This window comes from Malurus melanocephalus, unplaced genomic scaffold, assembly GCF_030028575.1.
Source record: "Malurus melanocephalus ecotype Western Australia unplaced genomic scaffold, MMel_1.1 scaffold_125, whole genome shotgun sequence".
Taxonomy (NCBI): Eukaryota; Metazoa; Chordata; class Aves; order Passeriformes; family Maluridae; genus Malurus; species Malurus melanocephalus.
The window spans coordinates 1,805,111-1,819,007 of NW_026623357.1; the positions used below are offsets into that span (position 1 = coordinate 1,805,111).

The following is a 13,897-nucleotide window of genomic DNA, read 5'->3' on the forward strand; positions in this document are numbered from 1 at the left end:
CTGAGGAGCATTTTTCATGTGCAAAATGAAGACTCGCTCAAGACTGGCTGGGTTTTTTTAGAGCTTTGTCCTCCAGGTCAGGTTGTGAGTCCCACTCTTCCCACAGCCTCTTCATTCCCACCTTTCCCTTGTGTCCCCAAATGTATTGATGTATTTCTATTTCAGATTCAGTTCCTGGATCTCCACCGGGGCACAGGAGTCCTACAGGGAGCAAAGAGCAAGAGGAGAGGCCACGGAAGCCGGGGGTGGATGAGGTGGCAGCTCTGCCACGCCTGTGCTGCAGACTTGGACCCATTTGAACTGACGACGCAAACACACCCTGAGGAACTGGGAAGGAACCGGGACCAGGAGAATCTGGGAATTATTTTACTTCCACTTGGCCTAAGGAAACTCTATTCCTTGTATTCCTTGTACCCTCTCACTCCCACCTTATTTTACTATGCTTTGATGGAGTAAATAAAGCAAATACTTTTGCCTTCTGATTCTTCAAACTCCAGTCTCCCCCAGTTGGAGAAATCTGCTATATAGTAATTCCTTAAGCAAGTGGAAAGCAGTGTGAGAAGATCCAGTAATTCCCAGTTTTATTCACTTTTGGCAGAGGTGAAGCAAGATATAACAGTTCAAAAGCATGAAGTGCTTTTTTTTTAAAAAAAAGGGCAAAAACTCTATATAATAATTTTCCATACAATAAAATCGTTGTGGAAACTGAGGAAGAGAAAATGCAAAACAGTCTAACAACTGAAGAAAATAATGTATTTAAATAGTTAATATCCATGTAATATATATATATATATATGTCTAATATAAGAAAAACTATATGAAAAGAACTATTTTCTTTCTATGAGCACTGTTTCCAATATTTAAAAAAAATCATAAACTGACACTTCTCCTTTTTTTTTAACCTTTTTTCCCCGATGAATTTGAAATAAGCCAAAAGCATTTGAGATACAGGAGTGAAACAATACAACAAATCCATTTATTCCTGGACACCAAGTATAATTTAGATGGATGTGGTGTGTATGAGAAATTTTAATTTGTCCCTGAAAAGCCATTTAATTATTCAGATTATCTGATTGCCTCACTCAGGCTTCTATTGATTGATTAGAGAAGTTTATAAATCAAAATCTGCATTACTGCTGCTCAATGCATCGGCCTCTCAGAAATACAGGGCAGGGATTGGCAATTCCTACCCACAAGTTTGTTTATTGAGCCAAGTAAATGGCTATGGTTTGTACCTGGGTCAGGAAGTGTTCCTTCATCCTACTAARGGAATATTTTCTTAAGGACGTCAGGAAAGGGGGAATAAAAGCCCTGAATTAATAGGTGTTYAATAAATCAGGGCATAGCCGCCAGAATTCCCAGCTCCTTGGCTAATGGCCATGAAGGATCACTATCCATGGGTCCCACTTYTGGATTTGCTCCACTCTGAAGGTCTTGGGTCCTGAACTTGGGGCTGAAATCTCAGCCAAGCCCTCGCTAAGGTCCCAAATTAGGCAGAAAACCCCCTGGGGGCAGCCAAAAGCTTTTGTCTTTGATTTCAGAGCCCTCCTGCTCCCCACAACCTTCATGAGCACCTTGACTCTGTTGCAGCCTGGACCAAAGAACTTCCAGTGAGCAGCAATTAACGTAATGAGTGTCCCCTTCAGCTACAGGGCCTCAGCTCCGACACGTCTCCAGCAAACTGGAATGTCTACTCCTGAAACTCCGCCTCTGCAAGAGGAAGGAAGTAGAGAACTGAAATGGGTGGAGGGGAAAAAAAAATTAAATTAAATTAATCCCTCCAGCCCTGACCAATCCTGCTGAAGTTAATCAGAACCTTGCATTGATATCAGGGGGCTCTAAAGGCAGTTTTTCAGGTTATACAAATGTGTATTAAATAGAGTGGTTTAAGCTACACTGAGCACGTTCCTCATAGTCTGAATGTTGCTTTCTAGGACAAAAGAAATATGCAGAAGAAAACCCCAAAAGATAGAATAAAACAACAAAATTCTTAACTAATTAAATGTATTAAGTTAATCAGAATAAATTTTATTAGTACTATTTGTACAGCAAATTAAGCTTCCTATTTACCACAAACCACAAATAACCCCCCCCATTTTTAGCTTTTGAAATATTAAAAAATATTTTATTTCAAAATAAAAACTTCCACACAGTAAACTACTTAGAATTCAAGTCTTCATTTCTCCAGAACTTCTTTGCACAGACGGGCCCTTCATAAACATAAAAACTGCGGGGTGAAGCAGAGAAGATCATTTAGGGACTATCTCCGGGATAGTAACACATCAGAGACTGCCACATCAGGTCCATCGAGATACCCATCTCTAACAGGAGCCAGGAGTGGATCCCTAGGGAGGCACACGAAACCAGGGATGCTCCCCCAGGCACAAGTCATTGCAGCTCCGGGATTTCCAGAGCCAGTGTAGATGTTCTGTGATTCACAGACCTKAAGTGATTTCTCTTCTGTGAATTCACCCAATCACGTTAAAATCCCTGAGTACACCCCTGCCAGGGAGCTCTACCMCTGAACTACAATTCTCTGAAGATATTTCTCAGTTTTATTCCAAACCTGCCTGTTTCATTTGATGCCCCTTGGCTCTGGTGCCGGAAGAGTCAGTCACTGGTCTCTGTTTATGTGGTATGTAAAGATTGAAAAGGAATTAAACAACTGCTTTGAGCGCTCGCTGCCTTAATGAATTTCTGAGATTTTCYTATGCATGTGCAGTAACTTAGTGCTGCTTGGCTGAACTGTTCATGCAGCTGAAGTTTTGAGAGATGCTGTCTCTGTGAAGGCTGTGCGGACACCAGAAGTACACKGTGAGCCCCCACATCGAGCCACAACTTTGTAATTTGTGCCACAAAGTGTTAAAACAAACACTTCATGTATTATTTCCATCATTCCAGTTAACACCAGTGCCCACCTTGTGGCCAAACAGGTGGGAACACCAGACAAAATGCAGAAGAAAAAAACCCAACAACTTCAAAGAGGGGAGCTGGACCTTCACTTTTCTTTCACAGCTGCTGATGTTTCTGTTTGCTTCATTGCTCCTTCCTATACCGTAACTGGTAATTATGTCATTATATCCAGGAAAAAATAGCACTGGAGAATTTGAAAGCATGTTTTCAAAACTGGACCTAAGTTTGTCAGCTTCACATATCGTGAGAAGGGATTAAACCTGACAGACCAAGTTCTGCACTGACAAAAAGCTGAACAGCAGGGAACAGCTTCGTGTTGGAAGCATAAGGAGCACTTGTTGCACTGCTGGCACTCAAACACACCAGTGCAGCCCTGCAGTCCCTGTGCCCCCCCGTATTGTCACCGTCTGTCCTCAAATACCTGCTGCACTTTATTTYAGAGGTAGCTGCCTGTCAGCATTCCCAAATCCACACCACCCCGAGAGCAGGGTGTGCGYGGGGCAAGGTAAGAAAAACGAATCCCTGTTATCAGAGCTCTGCCCTGGAACGCCGCTCGCTCAGAGCAGCTCCAGCGAACCAGACAGCTCCCATCTGTTGCTCCGAGCGAACATGCCAGCACAGACTTTTCTCCTCCACCACGATCCTTCGGCTCCAGCCCTTATTTTCCCTCCCGACTAACCTGCACTTCCACACCAATACTAGAGCACGGTCTAAAATTAGGCCGTCGCTGTCCCCTCCCCTTGGAGGACGAGTTCAGAGAAACCCATCCGCAACCCGGCTTTTTCCTGTCGCGTTTTATTTCCCCTCTGCATTCTCCTGGTTATTCCTGAGGCCGGGAATTGACGTCCCGAGTCTCTGTAAAAGCAAAGCCGTGCCGGGGGGCGGAGGTGCGGGGGCGTACGCCAACACCCGCRGCCGAAACCCGCGGCTCCCGCTGGGCTGGGCGGGCGAGCGGAGACTCCACAGGCCCCGCGGGAGCTCAGCCCGGGGCGGGGAGCGTGGGGTCCCCCCGGTGCCGCCCCTGGCGCTGCCTGGAAGCCGCGGGGGCGGCGGGACGGGGAAACCACGTGGGGCTCCCCGGGAGCGCCACCTGAAGGGCCGAACCACCGCCGGGGGAGGGAGGAGCGGCGAACCGAGCGGGGGGACAGCACGGCCCGAAACGCGGCGGAGGCACCGGCCGCCAAGCGAACAAACAAACACAGAAACAAACAAATAAACAGAGGCACGAGCACACCGGSAGCGGCGGCGGGCGGCGGGACGGGGCCGAGCGCGGGTCCCCCGCCGCTCGTTCCGCGCCCGCTGAGGAGGCGCCCGGGCGGCCCCGCCGGCCAACCCCGCGCGCGCGGGACGCGGTAACCAGATATTTCAAAAACAAAGACGTCAGCCCACACTGCCCCGCGCGCGCCCCCCCGGCATTACGTCATCCCACAAGGCCCCGCGCGCTCAAGAAGCTTCTGAGGAGGGGGGTGACCATGGCGACCCGGGCCGGGCCCGCGCGCCGGGACCTGGCTCCGCCCCCCCCGGGGACGGGGCGGCGGCAGCCAATGGGGAGCGCGCGGGGTGACATCATGCGCTATTTTTAGCGGGCTCGCGGCCGCTGATAAGTGAAGGGCTGCACGGCGGGAGCGGGCGCAGAGCGCGGGGCGGGCGGGAGCGAACGAACGMGAGGCGCGACTGAGTGCGGGCGCCGGGACGGTGGAGCGGGAATAGCGCGGAGCCGAGCAAGGGAAAGTACTTGTGGCGGCGGAGCGGCGTCCCGGTACCACCGGCAGAAGGAGGAGGAGGGCGGCGAGGCGCCCCGCCAGGCCGGGCGGGCTCTCAGCGCGGCGGCGGCAGCAGCGATCCAGTAAGGCTCCGCGTTTCTTCTTCCCCGGCTCCGCGTTCCCCTTCCCCGGGAGGGTCGGGGTGCCCGCGGGGAGCTGAGCGGCGGCCGGACAGCTTCCCCTCCCCGGACTGTGTTCTATGAGTGCAAAGATGGAACCTACTTTCTACGAGGATGCGCTGAGCGCCGGCTTCGCGCCGCCGGAGAGCGGCGGGTACGGATACAATAACGCCAAGGTGCTGAAGCAGAACATGACGCTGAACCTGTCCGACCCCTCCAGCAACCTGAAGCCGCACCTGAGGAACAAGAACGCCGACATCCTCACTTCCCCCGACGTGGGGCTCCTCAAACTCGCCTCGCCCGAGTTGGAGCGGCTCATCATCCAGTCCAGCAACGGGCTGATCACCACCACGCCGACCCCGACTCAGTTCCTGTGCCCCAAGAATGTCACCGACGAGCAGGAGGGGTTCGCGGAGGGCTTCGTGAGAGCTTTGGCGGAGCTGCACAACCAGAACACGCTGCCCAGCGTCACCTCGGCCGCCCAGCCTGTCACCAGCGGGATGGCACCTGTGTCCTCCATGGCCGGCAGCACCAGCTTCAACACCAGTTTGCACAGCGAGCCCCCGGTCTACGCCAACCTCAGCAACTTCAACCCCAACGCGCTCAGCTCCGCGCCCAGCTACAACACCAACAACATGGGATACGCGCCCCAGCATCACATAAACCCCCAGATGCCCGTGCAGCATCCCCGGCTCCAGGCTCTGAAAGAGGAGCCGCAGACTGTACCTGAAATGCCGGGGGAAACCCCTCCCCTGTCCCCCATTGACATGGAGTCACAGGAGAGAATCAAAGCCGAGAGAAAGCGCATGAGGAACAGAATCGCGGCGTCCAAATGCCGGAAAAGGAAGTTGGAAAGGATTGCCCGGTTGGAAGAAAAAGTGAAAACTTTGAAAGCGCAGAACTCAGAGCTGGCATCCACTGCCAACATGCTCAGAGAACAGGTTGCACAGCTTAAGCAGAAGGTCATGAACCACGTCAACAGCGGGTGCCAGCTCATGCTCACACAGCAGTTGCAGACGTTTTGAAGAGACTCTTCAACAAGAACTGTGTGTTGTGGTACAACTAAAACAGGAAAAATCCAAAGTGGCAGAGGCATAAAGCTAATGGCAAAAGCTGAGAGGCTGAGTCCTGCCTGTGCTCGGCAAAGCGCATGTGTGGAAAGACTGGCAAAGCCTTCAGCTGGAGCCGGGAGTGGAGCGGCCGGCGCTGCTCCGGGAAGTGCTGTTCCTGCTCGGATGAGATGTCAGATCTTCGTTTAACATTGACCAAGACCTGCATGGACCTAACATTCGATGATCATTCAGTATTAAAGGTTAAACTGCAATAGAAACTGTAGATTGCTTTATGTAGTATTCCTTAAGAAAAAAAAAATGGGAGGGAGGTTTGTGGGAGGCTGATAAACAAAAAAAGAACTGTTCTGCCTGCCTTCAAGTAAATTGTGTATGTACATATCTTTTTTTATTTTATTTTATGAAAGTTGATTAATGTCAATAAACTACTTCATGACTTTGTAAGTTATTTTTATGTTGTTTATTTGGGCACTGCCCAGTATTGTTTGTAAATAAGAGGCTTTTTTTTAGCACTCTGAGTTTACCATTTGTAATAAAGTATAATTTTTTAATGTTTCTGTTTCTGGAAAAAAATTCTAGAAGGTTCTATTATATTTAAGAAAAATAAAATAATTAAAATGTATTTTCCCCTCACACTTTTATTTTTTGCCTAGTACCTGAGTTGGGAAAATGCCCTTTGAGCTGCACTCTGAAGGGTAGGGAATTGTGCTGAACTTGCTCTGTAACTCCAAACACATCCTAGAGAAGGTGTGAGGAGGGCAGCGAGAAGCCAGATCATGCTCACTAAACTCATACAACTTTTGGGGTTGTCCTGAAGTTGTACTTCCCAGCTGCAGCCTGACTGCCTTGGCTGCCGCATTCTTGRGGCCCAGTTTAGACATCTGACTTCAGGCAGGGTTGTGGAGGGGTAGAAAGGCAGGGAATGAAATTGTTCCATAACTGGAGCAACTGGCTACTTGATCTGACATGCTTTTTATTAAATTAATGCCCTCAAGAAGATAAGGCAGGTGGTTGTATTAAAAAAAATGCTGTAGGCTTTGAAAATAAAAATATTCACCTTTCTCCCTGTGTTCTTTCACAGGTAGGAGGTGATTCTTGTCTGTTAATATTTATGACAATGCTGCTGTCAACAGTAAAATAAGTTTATAACCCTTTCCCTGTTTCTAAATCCTTTCCCTTTGGAGTGTTACTCTGGGTTCTAAACTTCTTGGCACTAGAAAAGCTGGGAAAACTTTAGTTTTCTAGTGGGAAATGAAAATAGCAACTTGTTGAAAAACAGCAACTCCTGTTGCTTGTTTCCAGCAACTTGCTGAAAATAGCAACTTCTCAGGCATGTACCAGGTATTTTTTACCAAATAATCCTGATTTTTAGTACAATGACAATATATAGGTATATCTTAGAAACATGCTATTTTWCTGAAAGGGGGTGGGAAACAGCTTTATTACCAGGATTTGAAACACTGCACCCAATTAATTTAGTTTAATAAACCTATTTGAAGGAGACCAGATGTTTTCCTGTTTGCTGTTTTGAGCCAAACAGCAAAGAGAAAATAGATGATATCAAAGGACTGCCAAAAAATATTAGAAATTCATTATTCTCATGCAGGCAGTCTTCAAAAAGTCTTCTTCTCCTTAAAATTGGAATAAGCCTAGTTGTAATGGAAGTGACAGTGTTGGTTAAGGTCACTTCACAAAACGACTAGATAATTTTATATATATATATGTTTCCATATATACACCTTTACTGTTATCAAAATTATACTCTGAAACTTGCCACTGCTGTGGGTCAGTTCCTTACAGGAGGCAGAGAAGTATCWTCCCTCTAACTTCCCCCCATATATACACATTTTATCACACAAGGGGTRGTTTTAATGTTTAAAATATGCTAATTTGGTAGTGTCCTTCTACGTCCCAAGCACGTGTCAAGGTAGGCACCGTTCGGAGAGTATTTGCTGCTGTCAGAGGAATACAACTGTAACAACACCAACCAAACAAAGGGTTACTAGGAGGATTCCCAAGTTTGCCAAGAGTACATTTTGCTGATGTCAGCAACCCGGAAGGTAAGTTGATTTTGACCATATGTAGGAATAGACAGCAGAGGGATAATACACAGCACTGCTGGGTGTGGTTTTACAGGGATTTAGCAAGTGCCAACTAGCAAAATAAGCAGGGCAAGGAGATTAATTACCTGCAAAGGTGCATGTTTAACTCTCAGCAGTGCTGGGTTATGGAAGAGATGTTACTAGCAAGCATTTTGCTTAATCACCTAATTACGTAAAAAATAAATACATTATATAAAATACTATGTTAATTAAACACAGCTGAGTGACAGTCTGCTCCACCCTAGCCTCATGTGCACACACASACATTCAGCACTGCAGTTGTGTGTTTTCTCTAAGGGTGACATTCTGTGGCAYGGGTGAAAGAGTTCCTGAGCGATGGCACTGCTGGGCCAGTGGGCACCATGTGCTGGRTTGTTTCTCTCACATCAATATTTCACTGGTGCCCAGTCACAGAATCTGCCAAGCAAGGTGGGATTTAGTTCCAGTTAGGCAGCTTCACAAGGAAATGAGAAACACTTTCAGATGCACATTTTCATTGGTCCCTCATCACATTTGAGGATTAGGCCTAAAAGAGGGCAAAGTAAGTTTCTATTCTTTCCACCTCCATCTGTTTTGTAAACAGTRTGGTGGGCTGGGAGCCCGTTGCTATCTGGTCCACCTCAGCCTAGATTAAAATTCAGCACTCTCAGTACATTTATTAGTAGATCACTGTGTGATCAATACACACAAGGGTAATGAAAGTTGTGTGTGCACTTATATGTGGTGAAATGCAAAATTTTAACACTTACTTAACTGCCAAGACTTAAATTGCCTAATGCACCATGGGCCCTACTTCTACAAGGAATAGAAGAATCTCTCTGAGATTCAGAGAGAAACTCTTTTTGTTGCCCCAGCTGTACTCACAAGGGAATATTTTGCAAATAACAGCATTGTGAACATGTATTTTGTTTGGCTGTGAGTGTTGTCAACGGATTCAGGAAGTGAAGTCAGAAAAAGGCAGGGTTTCAAACAGGGCAGGCTACACAGAAATGCCTGGGCAAAGAGCCTCTAATCAGAACAACATGTTTGGGACACAGGAATATTAATTAGAAGTTGGGTCTCTATTGAAACCAGCAAAAGCCTCACACTTCTATCCCATGAACAGAAGTGAGCTACAAAGAGGGGTTTGACCATCATTATTCACTGAATAATTTYAAATCCAAAGTASTTTTYATTATAGGAAGAACAGKAACAATCTAACTTGTTCTCCAGTGTGACAGAGTTACAGAGTTACCAGCCACTTTCAACCTRAGAACACACTGGAAGTTAGATATCGGCTCCTATGTACCTGTAGGTCTAAAAAATACCAACCTCAAAACAGGGAACTTAAAATATCAGCCTAAGGCAGCACGTACCCGTTTAACAATGAAGTCTAATGACCAAAAGACGCCTTAGTTATCTSTATTTTATATGCAGCTGTCAGGAAATGCAGACAATATCCCTCCAATCTATGTGAAAAACAGCTGACAGTTCTGTCCCATGCAGAAGTCTAAGAAATCCATTACAATAATTACTTTCTGAAAAGCAGCTCAAGCTGGAACAAGCTCAGGCACCACTGGAGAACACCATGGYGTGGGCTGTGCCATGTCCAGGAGAGGCACAAGGCAGAACTGAAAAAAAATCCACTTATCTTTAAATCAAGCCTAGCACTTTTTCTGTTCTCCACCTCTTCTTCCCTCCCCTTATTCCCAAGACTCTGSTATAACAACATGGAGTTACCCACATCAAGAACTAAAACCAGTTCAGGCAAAGTTGGCTGCGTAGAAAAAAAAGTTGCAAACATTATGAGTGAACACAAAATTGTGCTAACAGGCAGATGGACAGCAAGGAAATATTTGAAATTATCATATACACAAAGCCATTATGAAACAGAATATACCTTAGGAACATCTGACATTAGCTGAGGGACAGGRGAAGGAAGGTGCTATTAGCCTTTAAAGAAAAGAAAAGGAAACTTCAAAAAATAGATGGTTTGCTTTTTGGGAAGGTAATTCTTCCAGAGAAATGCTGTTGCTTGGAATTACACRCGCTGCCAACACCAGAGCCTGCACCCAAGGGCTGGTGGCCATCCTAATTCTACACATATCCATTAYTGTTGACATGAACAGGATATTGTGTCCTCTGAACAGAGAATATGCTCCTTACAAAGGAAACTTGTAGAAAGTCATCATATAATTTACCGTGAAAGTCTCTGACTACTGAAACACTTTTAGAGTGGTTTTGCACAGCAGGGCCCTCTTTTCCAATTCTGCACATTATTCTTTGCAGTAGATTTTTGTTAAGAAACAATGGAACTACAAAAATCAAATTAGACTTTCATCACGGTCCCTTCTGTCCTTAAATATTCCGAAACACAAGAAGCACAGTTACAATGGGGAAGAATGGCTTTTTAAAAAGTTAATTAAATATTGAAAACACTGCTAATTTTCTTAGTTATAGAGTAACAACAGACATCAGGGGAAAACCAAACAAAAACTTGATTCAGAAAAATGAGGAAGTAATCTATTTTTGAAATCTCATACAGAGCTTGATAGGTCAAGACTGACCTGATTAATACAAATYTCTATAAAACACCTAGAAACTCAAACCATGTAAACAAAAATYAGAGAAAAAGCTTGTATTTGTTTTCCTCAGTCTCACAATTATTTTCTGAGTCTTGTATTCTCCAAGCAACATTTAAGTTGAACATTTCAACAAAAAGACCAGCAACTTGCTGAAAATTCCTCTGAACTGTGAACTTTACACCTTACTCTCTTTTTAATTAAAACCAATTCCTGTGAAACTTGGCAGCATAATAACACCAAAGATGTGGGAAACAGGATAGGATTCCAGCAGATGGAGCTCAAAAGCAAACAGTCCTGGAAGCAGCTGCACAGATGCCTGGAACAGGAGCCTCTGCTTAGGTGATGTAGCAACCAAAAAGACTTCAGATGAAACCTGTTATCATACAAGTGTTCTAAAACCAGCAAAATTTTCCTGGATTCTTGAAATAATCACTGCAATGAGGAGGGAGATCCTGCATGATTTTAGTCATAGAATAACCACCATTATTTCAGAGGATACCATGGGTTCAAACTGAGTGTCCATGGCTCTTTTTCTGAATTCTGATCCCCAGTGATGATTTAGCTGGAATGGTTTAGCTGGAATGGCTGCTGTTATCACACCTTTCTGTCTCAGATAACAGGTCATGAAAACACACACGACACAGGGACCATCCAATTTACACTGCTACCCAAATTCACAGGGCCTCTCTCTCACATGGCACTGTATTGAAAAGAGAAAACTGAAGTTTTGAATCTCCACTTAACAGATCACTGGTAAGTTTAAAAGCATGGCCAAGCACTACCAAATTTGGGGCCTACCTATTTCAGGTGATRTGATTTTCAAAGTTGCTGACCTCTGTGTGAATGCAAATCAAAGCACCTTGGAAACTATGAAAAGTTCACTTTCATTTGTGTCCAAAAGCAGTTTTAGATCTTTTAACAGCAGCAAAAATTGTGAGCTGCTGCACACACCTTACAASCCCTGGTTGTTTTATTTTCACCTTGAGAAACTGGACACAAAACCCCATAACTCTTTAGAGATATAGATAGCTCAGGATTTATTCTGTGTAAGTTCCAAAACTTAGCAAAGCTGGGGTAGGAGGCACCCCAGGTTCTCCCTATGGGTGACAGAAAAGCACAGGCCACTTCAGAGAGCAATCTGGATAAATTAAATTGCAGGTTAAACTGCCTGTACCTTAGCAATCAAGCTTTTTTTTTCCACTTAGGAGCCTCCAGTCAGATTGGATGAAACTAGAGAGCAACAATTACCTGATTAGAATCAGGAGACATTCACTACACAGAACATTTCTGCAAACATCCACCACGTGTTAATGATGAACAAATTTCCATATGCAAARCTTTACTTTGCTGTATCCCATACATAATGTACACCTTTTTTTCCCTATCCAAATATTACCCCCAAATATTAACTGTGCAAAACTCCCTGCAAGAAGTAATTAAAAACAAAATTTACAATGAACCCTCCAGTGGTGTCTCAAGGCCCCAGTCAAGATATGATCTTTATCACATTAATAATCACCAAGTGTCTGACCCAAATACCTGAAAGGGTAAAAAAGAACCTAAACTCTCCAGGCAAAATCCATCTCCAATTTTATTGTTTGGCTCTGCTATCATACAGATTGTCTGYTCTCTCTGCTTCCTGACTGAACGAGATAAAGTATTTATGAGTACATATATTTTGATTAGTTAAGAAAGTGGTAAGTGATTTAATATGCAAAATTACATAAAAACTATGTAAAACTATACAGTAGGTACAGCTGACTTCAAAACTGACAGTACAAGAGTTTGCATTTAGTCTTCAAAAACTGACCAAAGCCAACCCCTGGAAATTGAATATCAAATTTCCTTCTTTAAATGATGAATTGTAAGCAGAATTTAGTGTTCATTGTCCAGGCTCCTTCTCCTTGAAGCAGAGATTTCTAACCAGTATCTTTCTGGCGCTGCAGGGAGCAGCACAATTTCTAGTTTTAGGAGTGTGACCTACAGAAAAGCAGGCAGCTTTTCTCTAGGCAGATGTATCTACACCTTTAATACATCAGCGTGGTTAAAGACTTCTGGATTTTATTTTCCACTTCTGCACYCCAAAACCCACCTAAACTAAGCATATTTAGGGAAGTGCCCCTCACTACATTTCACAGCTACTGACARTTTGGGTTCTGTGTAATTTTGGAGAAGTAACAAGAAAGCCGACCAATTTGGTTGATTCTCAAAATACTGACAGTTACCAAAAAGGTAGCACAAGTCCTAAAGATGCTGAATATCCCAGTATTGGAAATCAAGCCACTGATAAATAGTGGAAAGAAAACATGTTTTAAAATCATAGGGTTTTTTAATGTTGGGAAATAAGGATGTCAGAATTTCCAGAGAAGGCAGGAAGGAAGGTAGGCAGGCAGGAAGGAAGCAAGGAAGGAAGCAAAGAAGCAAGGAAGGAAAGAAAGAAAACTGCCAAGGGCAAACAACTTTGTACCAGGACCTGGGGTTTTATCTTAGCCTCAGACTAAACTTTTATTTTCATAAGAAGGTTACACAGCCCCGACTCTTTCAAAGGGATGGTTTCAAACTGKTCCAAGTGTGCACATCTGTATTTTTTTACAACTTGGGGCCTYACTGCATGTTCTTGGGTAGCTTTAGCTGGTGTTTGATGAAGGTACCAAGGAAGCAGTTCAGCTTTCTGTGCCAGTTTGTGAACTGCAGTCACAAAGTACTTGGYCACTACTGCTACAAGGGTTGGTGCTGCTGCCAGGCAAACACAGACAGACCCACCTCCTGCCCTTAGGGAGCTCAGCTTTGATGTGTAYAAGCGTTTTTCCTACCTCAGTGTCAGCCTAAGCAGCCACCTTTTCTCTTTTCCTTTACCTCTTCTTTTCTACTCCCTCTTTTGTGCTGGAAGTGCACTTGGGAATATTTTAATCTGCACTGCTTTCCTCATTCTGTTACCCACAGAGCTCTACAAACACCTGAAATGATGGGGGACACAGGAGAGGTGGAATATGAATTCAAATACAGACAGTGAGGACGTGGCATATCCTGAAAGAAATGCTCACARCAATTTCCAAATTGCCACAGGTTGATCCAGAACTCCTAAATTCATTCTTCCCAATGGAACTTACAGTACAAAAAAATGCCCAGACAGATTTTGCACCAGTTTTACTAACTTAATTTGAATTCACACTTTTGGTTAAACAAGCTCAGCTTCCCATATGGACAAACCTATAAAACATAGTTTGACTTTCGTAGGGAACATTTTTCAGGCAGCCATTAACTTGAACRAGAACTGTGAGACATTACTATACCTGCTTATGAAACTGTTTTTGTTAGATGACTAACTTTATGCATATATGTTTAAAATCATTTAAGAGGGCAGTG

At 44.6% G+C, this 13,897-nt stretch overlaps 1 protein-coding gene across 1 annotated transcript; it reads left to right on the forward strand.

The window, feature by feature from the left end:
• The first annotated feature begins 4,570 nt into the window (after positions 1 to 4,570).
• On the forward strand, positions 4,571 to 6,500 carry JUN (Jun proto-oncogene, AP-1 transcription factor subunit). Its single transcript, XM_057370419.1, has one exon. The coding sequence runs from the start codon at positions 4,876 to 4,878 to the stop codon at positions 5,818 to 5,820; it is 945 nt and encodes a 314-aa protein (XP_057226402.1). The 5' UTR covers positions 4,571 to 4,875; the 3' UTR covers positions 5,821 to 6,500.
• Positions 6,501 to 13,897: the final 7,397 nt, after the last annotated feature.

Coding starts and splice junctions, on each gene's coding strand:
- JUN (XM_057370419.1), top strand. CDS start 4,876: ATGAGTGCAAAGATGGAACCTACTTTCTACGAGGATGCGCTGAGCGCC.